The following is a 17,187-nucleotide window of genomic DNA, read 5'->3' as shown; positions in this document are numbered from 1 at the left end:
ATACTACATTATTACGGTAAAGATTGCACGATACCATCACGTACCACAGTTTCCTTATCTTATGCTCACAAATACAGTAATGCCCGAAGAGACGGCTTGGAATTTGCCTTTAAAAACGACAGAACGAACGAGAGATGTTGCTTTTATTCAAACGCGTCATTCGTTTGACATTAAGTCTTCGTTAAGAAAGTACATTGAAATATTTTTCATATACAATGTGCGTGCGTATGAAATGAACGCGTAATAGATTAATTCTACGAAATGTACAAAAAAAAATTCAACGCACAGTTACATATCACAATGTTGATCGTGTTAAAAAGGATGCGTATAATGTCAATCAGGGTCCAAATAGATTATTGACACTCGATAAAAGTTTGCGTTTAATATTCGTCGGGGATCGCGTTAATCGTCGTATTTTACTCGTACATAAAAAAAGAAAGATAATAGTGATAATGATGATGATGATGATCATTTGGACCGCGATTAAGATCTTTCTCTTTTGTACCGTCTTTCTTTTCTCCGTTCTTCAGTCTGTTACTTTTATGCTTTTAACCACTCCCTAAATATACCATAAAATGATAAGATTCATGTCAATACCGTGGGTTCATTCGACCTATATTGACGTGCCGCGAACGGTATCGCGAGATATCGCACTAATTTCTTATTCTCTAAGTGAAGACGATGAAGAAACTAATACATAATAACTCTAAGCAAAATTGTTTACAAATTTTCTAGAACATGCCAAGTACACGTCCTACCTTCGTTGTTCAGAAAGAGTATAGGCCGCACGCGACGTCGCGTCGCGTCACGTTGCGTTGGATCGCTCGACTAATACAGAAAACGAGTCGTTTGAGCAACTGTATCGAGAATCGGTTGTTCGTCTCGATAGTAGAAAAATTCCGTGGTTGTAGATGTCGAATAGAAGGAACAGGATCGAATTAATGGCATTCGGAGGAAGATGGTAGATCTTTGTTTAGGGCAGCAATCGCGGATTGAAACGTCCCATGTGAAGTATTATACCGGAAGGATTGTGCCGCACGAAATATAAGAAGGGCCTGTCGAGCTTTAATCTCGGTCTCTCCAACGATCCGGAGATTTGTCTTTCCTCTCTGTAAAATCCATAGAGAACCGTGCGCGATTGCTCTGCGTAAGAATCGATACTGTCCTCTTGTGGCAACACGCCGTATCTCGGCGTATCCTCCTCAGCGATGTTACCGAAATTATCATCCTCCATTCGTCGTCCTATGCTTCTTCTTAATGGACTCGCGGGATACGTTTCTACGTGATGCCGGCCGTTAAGAATATTTTCGTCGCCACAAGTGCTGAATAAATTCATCTGCGGAAAAAATTCATGTAAACAACGTACATATTGAGCATATCGAGCAAATAAATGTATCTACCTGTAATACGTCGGCTAAATGAAGACGATGACCTACGCCATTGATACCCTTGAAATCAGCGTTACCCGAGAACAGTTCGTCGAGGCCCATCCTCTTCAAAGCGGCGGTCGCGTTGACCACAGACCTGTGACTGAACTTGGGCACCTGCAGCTCGAGACCGTGTCTCGGTATTAGAACCTTGAGGAGCTTGTTCCAAGCACCGTCGCGGAACGCGCTTCTGACCAGGCGCTGCTCGAGACGATCCAGAGTGTCGCCGGGTGCGGTGTGACCCTGCTGACCCGGTAACACGAAGATCGTTGAAACTAATTTGTCGCTACCTCCGAGAGCGACCGCCGTAGCATCGATGCTAGGCTCATAACCGGCCAAGACACCCGATCGCCAAGTCGTAGCCGGGACAGGTACGAGTTTCCTTTGTCTAACAGCCGGCGAGACGGCAAAGTATAGCTCGCCGTCTCTGCCGATGGAACTGGTCAGGCTACTGTTACAATCGGTCTGGAACACGTTGGCAGAGAGCGCCGCTAAAGGTGATCTAAGCGGCACCGTGTTCGTCTTGACAAAGTCTTTGATTCTGCCACCGGTCTGCTTCCTGACCAGCAAATTCGTTCTTCTTCGCACGAGATCGCTAATGGTAGCAAAGTTTACCTCGGTCACGAGCCCCTCGTAGAATTGCTGGGCCTGCTCCTTGTAAAAGGGCATGAGTTTTCTGACCTTCATCTTGTCGGCGAACAGCTCGCGGACGAAGGCGGCATTCGCGATGCCCTGGCCACGGGCTAGACCCACCGCGTCTGTTATGTTCTGGAAAACCAAGTGCGGATTGAACGTGGCCACGTCATCCAGACCCAGTACCTCGTTCATCTGATCGGACGTTGGACCGCGAGCACCAAGGAAGATCATTGCTAATAAACTGGTCATGCCGAAAGGCGATAATGCCAGCGACCTCGCAGTGCTCAGACCTTTATTAGTGGACACCCAGAAATTGAATGCCAATTCGTTGCATAGTTTAGCGAAGTTTACAATATCGGTGCTTGTGTGTCTTATAGTGACGTCTAAGCCGATTGCGCTTTGAGACGCGTCCAAAGGTAGGAAAGACTGTGTCGAGAACTGCTGCTGTTCTTGCTGATGTGCCGCCGCTTCGGCACCTGGAGAACGAACGTTCTCATTCGAGTTGGAAGACGGTGGTAACAATGACGACGACGTTTGAGCATTGCCTGGTTTTCTCAATGGCTTCGGCGGTTTTGGTGGCTTTGGAAGTTTCGATGAGGCCTGTTGCGATATAAGCGTCCATTTGTCCTCCACATTTACGTCTACGTCAGTCTTCGTGACCTCGGATTTTTCCAATGGTTTGGGAACAGTCGGAGGCATCGATGTTTGACGAACCGGAACACTCGATGGCGGCGTCGACGTTTGCAAATGTATCACGTCCGGCTTCGGCAAACTCTCGGAATGCTTCAAAGACGCGATCTTGCTTTCCGTGTTATTCGAATGTTCCTCGTTCTTTATTGACGCAACGTTGACCGTTGATGCCACATTTTTGTCATTCTGATTTGACGTATTATTGCCCGGCCGAGATATAGCCTCTTTGTTCCCGCTTGCATTATCCGTCGGTTCTTGGCTCGATAGAAGAGTAAAATTATTATTATTATCTTTTTTATTCTGGGTATTATCTTTGTCTTTATAACTAGCTGTACTGGTAACGCGATTTGGGTTCTGCGAAAACGCTGGATCGGTAGAACTTTTGTTTGATGCGATAGCATCGTCAGAGGTAACATTCGAAACAGAAATGTCAGTTGTAACGTTATTATACGCCTGTGAGCTTAATTTGGAGATAGAATCAACGGAATGAATCGAAGCAAAGGAGCTGTTTTTTTCGCCTAATGCTTCTATTTTTGAGCTGCTCTCCATGTGTCCCGAATTTTTGGTATTATTCGCGACTTTCACGAATGATTCGGGACTTGAATCTGCCTTTACAATGGGTGCTTCCGTCGTTTTTACCTTTTCCTTGATTTCCGCTTTCTTCTGGTTACTTGTACCAAGTGCCGTTTTATTGACGCTTGGCGATCGAATACTGACATCCGTCGCTGTTGTCGTCTGTTCGGGATTTACAGTAATAATTCCCACGGTTGTCGCGTTCGGTCTAATATTACTTTTTAATTCCTCGTTGACATTTGTGAACTTATTTGCCGGGGGTGATAAAGGTGCTTTTGTAAAACCTCCGTCGTCGGTTCTCTCGTTACTACTTGACAATTTGATTGGTTTCAAAGTATCATTTGACTTTTTCGTCTGCATTAATGTATTATAAATTAAGGTACCGTTTCGAGCTGGGTTCGTTAAGGTCTCTTGCGTTGATTGCGTAACGTTTCTTTCCTTCTGATCGTTCAGATTAGGTCCCACAATCTTCTCATATATTTTAGTGACATTTTCGATAGATTCTTGAGTAAGCTTCGTGTGTTCGTCTGATGCGTTCTTAGCCGTTTCACCGTTACTAATTTTCTCGACAGTCGAAATTTCTGATGTACTAAATCCAGCGATGAGACCACTCGCTAAACCGCTAGCTACGAAATTCGACATGTTCTTGGGTAAATCGATCGGTTGGATCGCGGGAATACTAGACGGCAAGGGCGCGATGCTCAATACCTGATTGATCGCGGACACCGGATCGCTCAAGTTCAAGCTCGCGAGAGTGTTGTCGAAATGTTTGTTGGTTGTAGGCTTATTCGAAGATGGATTTGTATCGATCGATGCGGTTGTCGATTGCGTTTTGATTGCGTCAGGCGCTATTGAAGTAGGGATCTTTTTGGACGGTGCGACTCTATTAGCGGTACTTTCGGCAGCCGCAGGTCTTTCAGTTTGTCTCGCCGGCAAAGCTGCAACTGTAGCTTGTGTTTTCTCAAACTGAAGCTGCACGGGTGAGAATGCCGTCGATCCTGAAATCGTTGCACTAGTCGATTTGAGTCCAGCTGGCGTCGTGGCTACATTATTGGTCGTTACTCTGTTGCTCGTTGTTCCGATCTTAGTCGAGGTTGTCGACGCCGTCGCCGTGATCCGGGAATTCATGGAAACGCCGATCGTTTCGCTCGATTCTGAATCCACCGCGTTGAGAGGCCGATAAGTAATGGAGTAGTCAATGAGCTCAGCAGTGGTCTTTTGCGATGGTATTTCTGTAGTAACGGTTACGTAGGTTTGCGCATTAACGATAGGTTTGACATTCTCCCTGTTAATCTCGGTCACGTTACGCCTTTGATCGTAATTAATATTCACGATGGGTATCTCCGGCGTCATTTCGTTCGAGGGGGGCGAGAGAGGCAAGATAGGTGGTTTCACTTCCGAAACTTGATTTATTACACTAGAGAAAGAGTCGATTAACTGAGTGGGTAACGGTTCTAACGACGCTAATGATTGAATCTCGGTCGGCAGAGGATTAAGATAATTCTCCCCGTATGTTGGTGTGACCGGGCTCGATAATTCTTTCGTAACTGTTGAGAAGTCATTGTCAGGATAATCATTCGGGATGGTGTATGGAAGCAAAAACGTCGGGACCTTGATTCTCGTAACGGAAGCAGGCGTAGACGGCGAATGCGGCGCGATTTCGTCAGACGTTTCCTCGGGTTTCGGAGACGCGTGAGAAATCGGCACTAGGGTGACGAGGGTATTTTTTTGTGGGATTATTTTATCATCGTTGTTCGCTTGAGAGCCTTTCGTTACGCTAGACGCGAATGAAGAACCGTCGGATACCTTCGTATCGTTCTTGCTCTGTACAAGAATGTAACTCGCATTTGATGGAGAGATCTTGTCGGTCGTCCACTCGCTGGACCCGCCGTGCGTTACGGTCTGCTTTGTGGCAGAGGAATGCGTCGATATTTCTGGCGTGGTCATCGAATAGGTCTCCGAGGCCTCGATCCCTTGACTTACTTTGTCACTCGTAGTCGTCTGTTTCGTGATACTTACGGGATACATATCTAAACTCGTCAGCTGCGGAAACGTCGTGCCTCCGGGCACTTTCGAGAGAGGTAATTCAACATATTGTTCCGTTTGACTTTCCTCGGTCTGAGCGAACGAGTGAGTAGTCGCCGAACTCGTGGCACTGGTGTCAGCTGCAGTCGAATCGGTCTGGCCTCCCTTAATCTTGACACTCTCGACCGGAATCACGCTGATTATCTGGAAGATGGGGCTTTCGGTAAAGGCGGAATGCAACGTGGAGAACTTTTGTTCCGTCGGGGTGATAACTGGGACCGGAATCATCGGTTTCTCAGTTGCCACCGTTTGCTGCGAATGATGACCGTGCAAAGGTTTCCCCGGCACGTTATTGGTAAAACCAGCATACGCGTTCGTCTGAACGTCCGGCATCGTCGGCTTCTTCGTCGGATGTTTCGATGTCGATTCAACTCCTATCTTTTCCACCGTAAGCGGCGGTTGACTGGATTGGCTGTTCGGGGAGATTGAATCAGTCTCGCCAGATAGAATCGAAGGTAGAATGTTGCTCCACTCGACGTTTGCGTGTTCCGGAATCTTCGGTATCGAACCCGTTAAGGTCGGTGGCTTATCGAGTGCGCTCTTCAGTACGTTCTGTACCTTCTGTACCACATCCATGACCTAAAATGCGACGTGGAATGTGTTAAATCGGTAAATGAAGAGGCGTGAGCTCCGTTAGCTTCTCTCGTTCATGTACGTTTTTGTTCGTTTTGTTTTTATACGTAATATTTTTAGAAATCTATACAATTAAGATATTATAACACAATTAAAACCAAAAAAGATCAACGAACAGCCACAGTACAATAGGATCTTGAAGCTCAGTATTTCTTATGTGATTTTTTTTCAATTTTTTTTAAACTGAGCACCATTATTTTCTTGAAATTATATTGATGTTAAAAGATGTCTTAAAATGGACTATATTATAATACTTTCTAGAATTAATAACATTAAATTGCTGAAAACAATTAGCGTAAAAAGTTTTCATATCCATCTTTACTGAAATAAAAGAATATAGCCCAATTATTAAGATAAAATTAATTTAAAATATTTTAAATTAAATTTGGGCTAAAATTATATTTGAATCAAAATGATTTTAAAACTTTATTACAAAATGGCAAAAACAGAGCAAACGTAAAAATAACGACGCTTTTAGAATAACTTGATTTATTATATATACATATATATATATCCGTCTTTTAATTAAAGAAACTGTTAGAAAATAATTATTTAATTAATGTTTGTAAATAGCTCTGTTTCGATTTAATCGCTTCATTTTCTTTCATTCGCGTTTAATAATAGACGTTCAATAAATAGTATCCTACATTATCTATCAATAATAACCATCTATGGTTAAGGGACGAGAAACAAAAGAAAGAAGCGAAACAAGGGACAGTAAACCGACCTTTTTGCCGCCCGTCAGGACATCGTCGGCTTTTTGAGGCTCATGCCTGTCCATCGCAACGTGATCCGCCCCACCTGCCGCAATGAGACCTTGAATTTCCTGAGCGGTCATCTGCCGCGTAATCATATCGCCCTTGTCGTCGTAAGTATAAAACTGAAACTTGTCGGGCCGCAAAAGTCCGGCCGGGGAAGCGACCAGTTTATGGCTGGACTGCGTCTCGTTTTTGTCGTTCGGAGGATGATGCGCGCGTCCATCGTGGTCCTGACGAGCAATTGTTGACGTGGCCGCGCTGTAAAACGTATAGGAGGGCATGCCCCGGAATATTATCGTAACCCTTACCAGTTCGGTGTCAAATCTTAATCTAAAGATATACAAGTAAATTGACACGTAACATCGCGAGATGTAACGCGAAGCAGATCGAGTCGTTCCTTTCTCACGTGGAAAGTCTCTCAACGAAGCTTCTCTCTCGAATTTACGTGGTCCCGATAAAGAGTTACGACAGCGACGGTGTAACAGCGAGGAATCTAACATCGAACTGATAAGAACGAGGAGGTTCAATGCGGGTGCACAACTTCCCTAATTAGCTCCCGCTCGTTAAGACCGGAGGACCGTCTGGCATCTCGGGAACTAAACCGTGATGTCTCTAATAAGAGTCGACCGTGTTTTTCTTATCCCGCTCCTCTTCCGCATTCTCTGCGCTCTGTCTTTCCCACGCGAGGCGTGATTTTTATCTGGACCCGCTGTTCGTATTATCTCATGCCTTTGTAACTCGTCCGCGTTAATGGATTCACGTTGATTACGTTAATGCATCGCGTTACGCTCACACGCACTGTTCTAAATCTACGGTTACCTTGCAAATTTACATATTCAACGTACGTTCGCGCGGACGATACGCAATTTACGCAAAAGTTAATTGGAATCTCTCGCGTGATACTGACCTAGGATCAAACGTATTCGCAGGCACGTGCGAACGTTCGTTGTGAGCCGGTAAAGCAGCACCTAACTGCAGGCTCATCCAAGACACGATTAGTGCCGGTAGCAGCCAGCGTAATCGCTGCGACAACATGATAATTCTCGATTCTCTGAAAACGAAAAGACACTCGGAGGTTGAGGATCGTAATTTCGCATTTATCTCGTATTCGCTTACTCTAGTATTCGAAAGCCTTCAAAATGGACCGTTTATCGAAAGATTTTCAGTGAATCGTAGAAAGAAAGATAGAGAGAGAGAGAGAGAGAAAGAAAGAATAAATAGAGCCTAAAGAAGATAAAACGCGTTTACGCGTGTTCGAATAATGCAACAGCGTGAGAAGAAAAAGGGACGCGAGGGAAGGAAAGAGAGATAGGTCACCGAACCTTTCAATTTCTTGCTGGTTGTTGTTACATATCGGTAACCGGTTTTACGTCGCCCAGTTACCTCCAATACCTGGCATCGCCTAATCTAGGGGATGACCATGCGATTAGCGCGAAGATACGTTTGCGTCTCGATGAGATATTCGCAAATATAATTAAAAACTCCATCTATCCAATCGTCTAATTCTCTCTTTCCTCTCCCGCTACTCATTCGTATTGATTCATAAAAGTCGAGCGACAAGTTGCGAGCACTCACACTTTGCGATCGAAGGTAGACTCCCTGGAAATGTCATTTAATCCCAAGTCGAGAGAAGACGCGATCCCCGTCAATAACTCCGATGATTAGCAGTCGTTCGACACCACGAACGAAAGAGAGACGATCAGCAAACTCACGGCACTCGCGATAAAAGGGAGAAAAAAAAGGAACGTCCCGAACCTTCCCTCGATCGGCGGCGCGGTGCCTCGATTCCCCTGGCGTGAGACGCACTCTGGTCTATCCCTTTTCCCCTTTTCTGCTCCTTCGCGTCTGCCTTCCCTCTCCGTCTCTCTCCTTCTCTCCTCTTCTTCTTCCCTTCTTCCCTTCTTCGTTAAGGGATCAAGGACGTTTAGCAGTTGAGACTATTTTGCGGTCGACCTTGCTGTCGGACTCGCGCCGGTGTAGCGACCTCGGCGATGATTACGGAGCGCGTTCCGCGAAACTCCTCCCTTTTCTTTTCCGCCAGAGCCCTTTCTCGCGTACTCCGCACTGCACCGCTTCGCTCCGCTTCGCTCCGCTCCGCGTTCGCGCTTGACACGACTCCGGGCGGCCCTCTTCCTACACCACTCGTCGTCCACTCCGCTCCGCTTCTTCTGCCGTCTTGTACCCTGGATAAACACGTACTGCAAGGTAGGATCCTTCGCTGGTACGAGCACAGCGGAACAAGAGGCACGAGAGGAGAGATAAGGAGGAGGGGAAGACCTGCCTCCTGGAGGGTAAGACAGAGAAAGGACTCTGGCCTCTCTCGCCTCTCGTCGCGAGAGAGACGTCTTTGCCCCTTGGCGCGTCGTCGCGTCGCGTCGGACGGACGTGCGCCGCTGGAGTGGATTACGCGGAAACAGGTGACCGCGCGCGTGCACGTATACGCGTGCATTCTTTCTATCGGGCGCGCGGATCGCCTGCGATTCCGAGGGCGACAATGGCCAATTAGAACGATGTTAGAATTTTATCGCGCGATCGAATCGCCGCGATTTTTTCTTATGTCTCATCTCGTTCCTCTCATCGAATTACGTGTGTCGTTCAACGTCGCGAGCTGTTACGAATCGCGCTCGAGGATCGTGCCAAACGGGGAACGGGGAACGGGGCGGGGCGGGGCGGGACGAGAGGGGACCCGTAAATAATTTTTCTCTCTTTCAAATGACAAACGTACGCGCGTAAGCCAGGCCGACGATTAACGGTACATCGACCGAATGAGTCGCGTACGTGACGTATAAAATTGCGAAAGAACGGTGGGTCGCGCGGGGGTCGGCGGAGGGGGTGGGACGCGTCGCAAAAACGTGGGATTTTAAGGAAAAATCCCCCTCTCGGAGATGGGATTGGCATCAACGCCGAATCATCGTGCTGGACTTGGAGTCTCGGGAAGCGCGCGCGATTGCACCTTTCGCAACTCATTCTTTACGCGACTCATTCATAAGTGAATCAATCGGTGCGTCGTCCGGCGACGGCTCACCGGAATAAATTTCGGGCATGTCTCGTCGAGGCGTGCTTCCTCCTTTTCTCACCTTCTTAGGAAACGTTAGGACAATCAAATTTTTCCCCGAGGAACTTTCTCCATTTGTCAGGTCGAAGCCGGGCGAGGCGAAATCGCTAAAAACGATGGATTTAGGTTCGACAGCAATCGCGAGATCGCTTATCCGGGGAGATGGACGGGCTCGCGAGAGAAACCCGTTTTCTCACTTGTTCGCGCGGCTCTACGTCTGTTCCAAGTTTTCTGTGAACGTCGAACACGCGCGGGTTAATAAACAGCCGTCCCACTTGCACGACTGTCCATCCGTAACCCACTGTTTACCAAGACAACGGTACCGCGCCAGGCCGCGCCGGATTAAGGTTTATCCAACGGTTTACCTATCGACAAATTTGACGTTGGACGGGGGGGGGAGGAGGGTCAAGAAGGAGGAAGAGGAAACCCCAGGAGGAGCGGCACGGGAAAGGGGAACACGAGAACGAGCGCCGATAACTTACGACTCCGCGAACCCGACCTATTTTCTTGATATCACCGAGAATCTCGCGTTGCCCTCCAGCGTGCATGACGATCGTAATCCGCACAGGTGCACCGCGACTTGGTATGCATCTCGAAATTTTAATTCCGTTCTCTGGCGAGAAGTCCGAGGTTTATTTCCAGTTCGATTTTCGCTGCGGTCTTCCGACGCAACGGGAAACGCATCTCCCTTTGGCGCGTACGCGAACGCGATAATGATCGGACAAAGAGAGAGAGAGAGAGAGAGAAGAGGGAGAGAGAAAAAGAAAGAAACGCAAAGTTCGCCGGTGCACCTATGAGAAATTCTCAGGTGCGTGAGAGATTCCCCTGGCGGCATGGCAGAGGTGTCACGCTCGGCTGAGCTAACACGACATTCCAGATTACGTAGCCTGAAATCGTTGCTCCGAAGGGAGCATCGTCCTGACACGGCTGGCGTAATGCCTTCTCCGAACGTGGCGAATAATCGTAACAGGGGGATCGTAATAGAGGAATCGCGATAGAAATATTAATCGGCGTGTGAAGGCGACACGAGTCGAGGCGACGAGGCGAGGCGAGGTTCTTAACGCGGACCCCGTTTTTATACATTTCGTGAGGCGCAAGTCAAAAGGAGACACATGTCGGACCGACGATCCGCTTCGCGGCTGTCATCTCATTTCTCAGGTCCCCGATCTACCAGGAGACGTAAGAAGGCTACAGGGTCACAGTTCGAAACTTGGAGCAAAAGGCGCGCTACGTCCATCTATCGCAAATCGGGACTTGTGCGGGCGCTCTAGGTTCATCCGCCGTGGCACCGCTTCTTCGGCCGCAGCCGCGGCCGCGGTCGCGATGTCTCGCGCGGTATCTCATCGGCCGCGTTTCACGGGAGGCTGCGAATGTCGAGAGAACGAATCCTGAACGGATGGACGGACTCGCATGATTGGAGGCTCGCAGATCGGAGGCTCGCCACGCGAAGCGACGCGTGTCTCACGCGATACCCCCGACCGGCCGGCGCGCGGCGCGTGAAAACTCGCGGGGAATATTTCTCAATGTGTTATACCGGAATGTACCACTTTTCGACACATAACAGTAGTACATGCGCGGCACATTATAGAGATACCGTGGTTTCTCTCTTTCTCTTTTCCTCGGCGAAACATACGCGAGAGACATAACGGTCCTCTCCTCGCCTCCTTTGTGCCCGGTCGTGTTGCGAATACGCACACGATCGGAGGCGTTCGTGCCCGCGTCGCCTCCGAAATCTAATTTAGTTACGCGTGCGAAATACCAAAGAGGAGGGGAAAAAAAAAGTAAGGAAGAAAGAAGGCGCGACACCGCGCGCCGGTCGTCGCCGGGGTGTCGTCGGCTCCGTCGCCACCGTTCGCGAATTCGACACACGCGTGTCCCCGCCGCGCCGTGCCGTGCCGTTGCACGCCGTTCGCGTGCATGTCCCCGTGTGAGCCGACTAATACATCGAGCCGACCGAGATCATCCGGAATACCAGGCAACGAGGCCATCCTGTAAGGATAAACCGAGTCCCGGTTCGCCGCCGCGGCCGTTCTCGTCGGGGAGGAGAAGCCGAGACATTCAGGCGCGTCCGGACCCTCCTTCCCCACATTTGACTCGGCTGCCGGCCGTGCGAATCCTCGTAGCCCGATGATGATAATGATAATGATGATGATGATAATGATGATGATGATGAAGCGATGCCAAGAGCGACGAAATGGAGGAAATTGAGTTCTTCGCGCCGCTTAGAGCAAACTCCGATTAACTTTAATTCAATCGACAGAATTAATAGCGCGGAATGCGCGGAAGAAAATTTCTGACGGTGCGATTCGCGTCGCCCCCAATTCAATCCCTTTTTCCATACATCAAACGACAAAAAAAAATTCATAATTCTACTCATCTGTGCTGTTTAACGAAATAACTGTTATTACTTGATAAGTTAATCACCGTTTAAATTTATCGTAGCTCATAATTATTCCAAGAGCGATCAAAACTCCAATTAACTTGATCGGCGATTAAACCGAATCGAAGTCGATCTTAACTGCAGATATAGGAGCGTGACTCATCGCGTTAGGCATGACGATGGAAAATAACGACGAAAACATAGAAGAAATAAAAATGTCACGGGAGAGTCAATTTATCATCGGAAGTAGATATGAAAGGTCGTGGGATGCGATGCACGTGACATCGAGCGTCATCAGATACGTCACATCTTACAGTTAGTCAAATTTTGGCTATTTTCAAAATCTAACGTTTCTCAAACGCTAGGGTCGTAAGGTCGCACCGACGTTTATCAGCGCTGATTAATTTCGTTTTTGTCTGTCAGATACCGTAATAGAGGCAGAATGCCAAGACGATATGCTCCACGGTCACGGAACTATAATTTGGCCACGTGGACAAACAATGGATGGTATTTGGATTTGCGGAAAAATGGAGCAAAGACGCTATACGTTCGCGGACGGTTTATCGTATCGAGAAAACGGATGGGATTATTGCATGTTTCCCGACAGGCGGTTAGTCAACTCCTGAATAACGTCCGAAATTCATCCTGCGTATTCATGCGATCGTAAAAATATTTCAGATTTTATAATTGCATAGTGCATGGATTAAGACCAGCCGGGGAAGTGCTGAAAACTAACGACCAGCCCACTAAAATTATTCCTCCGTTCTGCTACGATACCGGTGATGGGATATTTGACCCAGATAGCAATTGCATAATGCCGTACCATAATTGTAAAAAAGTAAAAATATCTCTCGATAGAGATAAATTTAGAAAAAGTATACGTATAAGCAAAACATGGATAGTTATTAATTTATTCTAATGAGATACGTAATATAGGAATAACATTTACATAATTAAATTATAAAGATACTGAAGATTCCGACGGCAACAGAAATTGAATGGATAAAGCAAAATTGCCGAAAAGGCTGGTCAGAGCCGGTTGGCCATCGGGAATGGTTTAACGAATACTGGCACTCGGGAGCGGCGGATTTTGCAACTTTACCGCCAGACGACGAAACGGAAAATTGGTGGCAAAGGTGATAAATACAAGTATTTTAAAATACAATTTAGAATAAAATAATATAATTATATAATATTAGTTAATAAAATATTATAATCAAATTTTGTTCTAATTACACTGTTTAAGATTGACAAAATTTGCCAGACACTTGCCTCTGCTGACATGATAAATGGAAAGAACAATTATGCTTAAGAGAACGACTAAAAATTATAGAAGAGATATAAATATTGAGAATTAAAGTAATTAAATATCGCTATAATAAGTAAAAGTTACATATAAAATTTCATAGAATATATAGTAATTAATATAACTATTGCTTGTAAACATATTCTATAAATACATATTTCCAAAATTTAATATCTTAAAAATATGTTATGCAGCATATACGCGTTCATATTTTTCGACAAATGTTGAAAACATACAACGCATTTTCTAACCAATGACGAGTTCTTTCTCTTCAGTTACAACTGTTGGCGCATCTGTTCTTCGTTGTACGTTGAACAATATAGACAGCTTTAGTGGTACACACGTGTCCGCTGTGCAAGCCATTATGTTTAATGTGACGCGCAATTGATTGCGCTCTTCTTCTTCAGGAAGTTTCACCGATATGGGAGTCGAAAGTTTACCCGTCAAAGATTTCGCCGTCCACGTATTTGCGGGTAAAGACACCTGCCATTCTTGCGGTGCGTCTGCATTTAATTTCAAATCGTTCGTAAATACGATATTAAATGAGGCATTTAGTTCTCCGCCATGTGTATTCACTACTGTATCGAAAGCAAATACATTGTCGATATTTCTATTTGAATCACGTCTGAATGCGATAGACATCTAAAAAATAATTGGAGAAATTTACGCTAGTATTTTATGCAATATCTCAAATAATTAAAGTATATTTTAAAAACTATTTTTTTAAACCTAAAAATATACTTACGGTCGAAATTTTCTCATTTTTTAAATCAATAATCTTAAGAGAATGATTATTGGTATCTGCCACGTAAAGAATGTTACCGTTTGGGCTGACAGCAAGACCACTCGGTTCATTAAACTAAAAGATTATTTTAACAGTTTTCTAAGAATTTTTTAAATTACTTTCTCTTTAAAAAAATATTATGAAACTTACGATAAATGTATTATCGGGTTTTCCGCCTCCAAATAATGTCTTACAATGCCCCGTTGCAGTATTCACGCTCTTAATTTTATGATTGTATGTATCAGCCACATAAATTTGTTTATCCGAATGATTCCACGTTACGCCCAATGGATGTTGAAGTTTAACCGAGTTCCCTTTGCCGTCTACATCTCCGAAAGAATGCAAGTTCTACAAAGCAAGTTAAATTTAAAAATTCTGTGGAAAGATAAATATTATCGTCTTGATTCATTGCTGCTTTTCGCACGAAAACTAACGGTTGTTCGCGTTATCGATCGAAGCTGAATAAAGCCATCTCATTCGTATACACCAACGTGAAGTGAGAAAATAAATGAAAAGTATTTGTTGTTGAACGAACCGCTGGATTTTTATCCCCTCCACAAACAGCAGATACTTGACCGCTATCTAAATGCAATCGTCTGATAGCACTGCTTTCGCTGTCCGCAAAAAATGCAGCTTTACATTCCTGAACGATCGCGATGCCAGAGGGTTGTGCTAGTCCCGCTGCATGAGGATAACTGTTATTGCGATTTTCCTCCCGGCCACTTCCGACGATAGCAGCGCACGTTCCCGCTGTATATTTTCTAAAATATAGAGAGATATCTTTGAGGATAATTTTCTCAATGAACTCATTTAAATTCTATTAAATTAAATGTTCAAAAATCACATTTAAAATACATCTCGTGAACGAGATGTCATATTATGTAAATGATATCTTACTTTTCCTTCCACCAAACAGTATCTTCCAAAAACAATGCCCAGATCTGATGGGTACCCGCTATGGCGATTAACAAGACTGGCACACTGGTGCCTTTATACTCGTGATGATAAATAGCCACGTCCCAAGGGGATGATAAAGCTTGATCAGTGCCGTGTCCTCCACCGTTTCGATCGCAACCTTGTAACCCAGTGCCAGCTATGGTGGATACAGTTTTTTCGCTTAGATTTATCTAAAAAGTAATTAATATCAGAAATAACGAATCAACGTTATGAAATATAATAGTAAGTGACACTTATTTTCCTTACTTTTCTAATGGCATGATTATTATTATCCGCAATGTATATTGTATTATTGAGCGCACAAACTCCTTGAGGTGAATTAAATCTAGCATTTTTAAAATCGCCATCTTTAAAACCCTGGCTGCATCCACCAATAACATGCTCCACTCTGCCGTGCTCATTTGTAATTACAATTCTATTGTTACCGCTATCAGATATGACTAGCTTAGTCCCTTGCTCCGACTGAAGAACTGTTAGTTTGCCAGGAAACAATAGACCATCTTTAGAAGATGGTAAAAGGTGATGCGCCAACTTCAGCGGAAGACTGTGACTTGATATTTGGTTTAAAGACTTGAAATGTGCTATCGCTACTTTGGTATATAACAGTATTTCATCTTTGTGATCTTCACCCACAAAAACGGCCAGCGGTTGACCACTCGGTCCTGAAATTAAATTTAGATGCAACTGTGATAATATCGTAATTTTTACAAATAACATAAATATGAATTATGCGATTAGAAGAAAGAAGCCAAGAATACATTTTGTTTCATACCTAACATAATCAGGCTAGGCCAACATGTTATTCCCATGTCGTGCCACATTCTTAACGTTACATCATTCACCACAGGATGCATGATATTGTATCTCTGTACAGCGGATAAGACATTCTTCGAACTGCGCTCATTTGTAAATTTTGCGCTATGCACTCCAATCTGAATAGAAAAGTTATTAGTCATCAGACACTTATCTTATCACACATACATACTCTCTAAAGTCTGTGAATTCTTGTAATAGAATATCATACTCACTACCACGAGGCCATCCTCTATAGAGACTTTCTTTTCAACCTCTTCTAGCTCGGCCAAAACATGCATGCAATTGATGCAGCAGTATGTAAAAAAGTCCAAAAGCACGATCTTTCCTTTTAGATGCTGCGCCAACGACAATCCCTCCGACACGTTAAACCATTCCAGGCCTGTGTAGCATATGTATTAATTGAAAATTACAGCAACAAGACTCATTAGCCATTTTGCTGTAGAAGATAATTGGTATATAATTGTCTATTTATTTTTAATTAGCTATACGCGCAAAGCAAATATTAAAAATTTACAATGGTACTGATTATTAGCTATTTTTCTGTAAAAGATAATTATTCAAGTGGAACGTAAGGAAAAATGCAGAGAAAATTCTTCTCGTGCAATTCAGGTGGTCAGTACGTACCTTTGGGGAAATCTTGAGCCTCCGCTCCGCTGTTTTCAAACCGCCTGATGTGCTGCAGGACCAACGTTTCTTTTTCCTTCCGTTCGGTCAGATCGTCCAGGTGGAGGCGCATCTGAATGCAGATCTGCGTCAGCTCCTCCACTGCCTCCTGTACGCTCATTTTTTTGTTTACGAGTCCGCACATCGGACGGTTTAAAATCGGAATAGGATTCCTCGAGGGATCGCGAATGCTCGTTAGACTCGCACTAGCATTACTGGCAATAGTCGCAACCGTTGCAACGCCAATTAGCAGCGTCGCCTTCTCTCTCTCGCTCTTGAGAGCGTCTGACGTGTTCCGCGTGAAGACACACGGGATATCGAATGACGCTACCGATCTTGGAGGAAACGGAGATCGGAGGAGGGATAGAATAAGATTATGTCTTCTCATCGTGTCGTCGAGATCCAAGTAAATGTATCGTTCGAT

At 45.1% G+C, this 17,187-nt stretch overlaps 3 protein-coding genes across 3 annotated transcripts; 1 reads left to right on the top strand and 2 right to left on the bottom strand.

The window, feature by feature from the left end:
• Nucleotides 1-130: 130 nt before the first annotated feature.
• LOC105200371 (mucin-5AC) lies at nucleotides 131-8,983 on the bottom strand. The gene is made up of 5 exons (XM_026132677.2): nucleotides 8,378-8,983; nucleotides 7,710-7,853; nucleotides 6,772-7,060; nucleotides 1,401-5,990; nucleotides 131-1,336 (listed from the first exon to the last, which is right to left on the bottom strand). The coding sequence occupies exons 2-5, from the start codon at nucleotides 7,835-7,837 to the stop codon at nucleotides 974-976; spliced, it is 5,370 nt and encodes a 1,789-aa protein (XP_025988462.1). The 5' UTR covers nucleotides 7,838-7,853; nucleotides 8,378-8,983; the 3' UTR covers nucleotides 131-973.
• A 2,919-nt stretch (nucleotides 8,984-11,902) lies between these two features.
• LOC105200372 (MORN repeat-containing protein 5) lies at nucleotides 11,903-13,407 on the top strand. The gene is made up of 4 exons (XM_026132685.2): nucleotides 11,903-12,552; nucleotides 12,661-12,847; nucleotides 12,916-13,075; nucleotides 13,204-13,407. Exons 1-4 carry the CDS (start codon nucleotides 12,411-12,413, stop codon nucleotides 13,375-13,377), a joined length of 663 nt encoding a protein of 220 aa, XP_025988470.1. The 5' UTR covers nucleotides 11,903-12,410; the 3' UTR covers nucleotides 13,378-13,407.
• Nucleotides 13,408-13,770: 363 nt separating this feature from the next.
• LOC105200373 (NHL repeat-containing protein 2) lies at nucleotides 13,771-17,178 on the bottom strand. The gene is made up of 9 exons (XM_011167894.3): nucleotides 16,725-17,178; nucleotides 16,313-16,479; nucleotides 16,057-16,216; nucleotides 15,531-15,946; nucleotides 15,225-15,454; nucleotides 14,863-15,088; nucleotides 14,478-14,675; nucleotides 14,289-14,402; nucleotides 13,771-14,185 (listed from the first exon to the last, which is right to left on the bottom strand). Exons 1-9 carry the CDS (start codon nucleotides 17,149-17,151, stop codon nucleotides 13,790-13,792), a joined length of 2,334 nt encoding a protein of 777 aa, XP_011166196.1. The 5' UTR covers nucleotides 17,152-17,178; the 3' UTR covers nucleotides 13,771-13,789.
• Nucleotides 17,179-17,187: the final 9 nt, after the last annotated feature.

The sequence above is a fragment of the Solenopsis invicta genome, chromosome 4 (genome assembly GCF_016802725.1).
Source record: "Solenopsis invicta isolate M01_SB chromosome 4, UNIL_Sinv_3.0, whole genome shotgun sequence".
NCBI classification, from domain to species: Eukaryota; Metazoa; Arthropoda; class Insecta; order Hymenoptera; family Formicidae; genus Solenopsis; species Solenopsis invicta.
The sequence above is the reverse complement of the archived record's forward strand: the minus strand, read 5'-3'. Positions and strand labels throughout refer to the sequence as shown.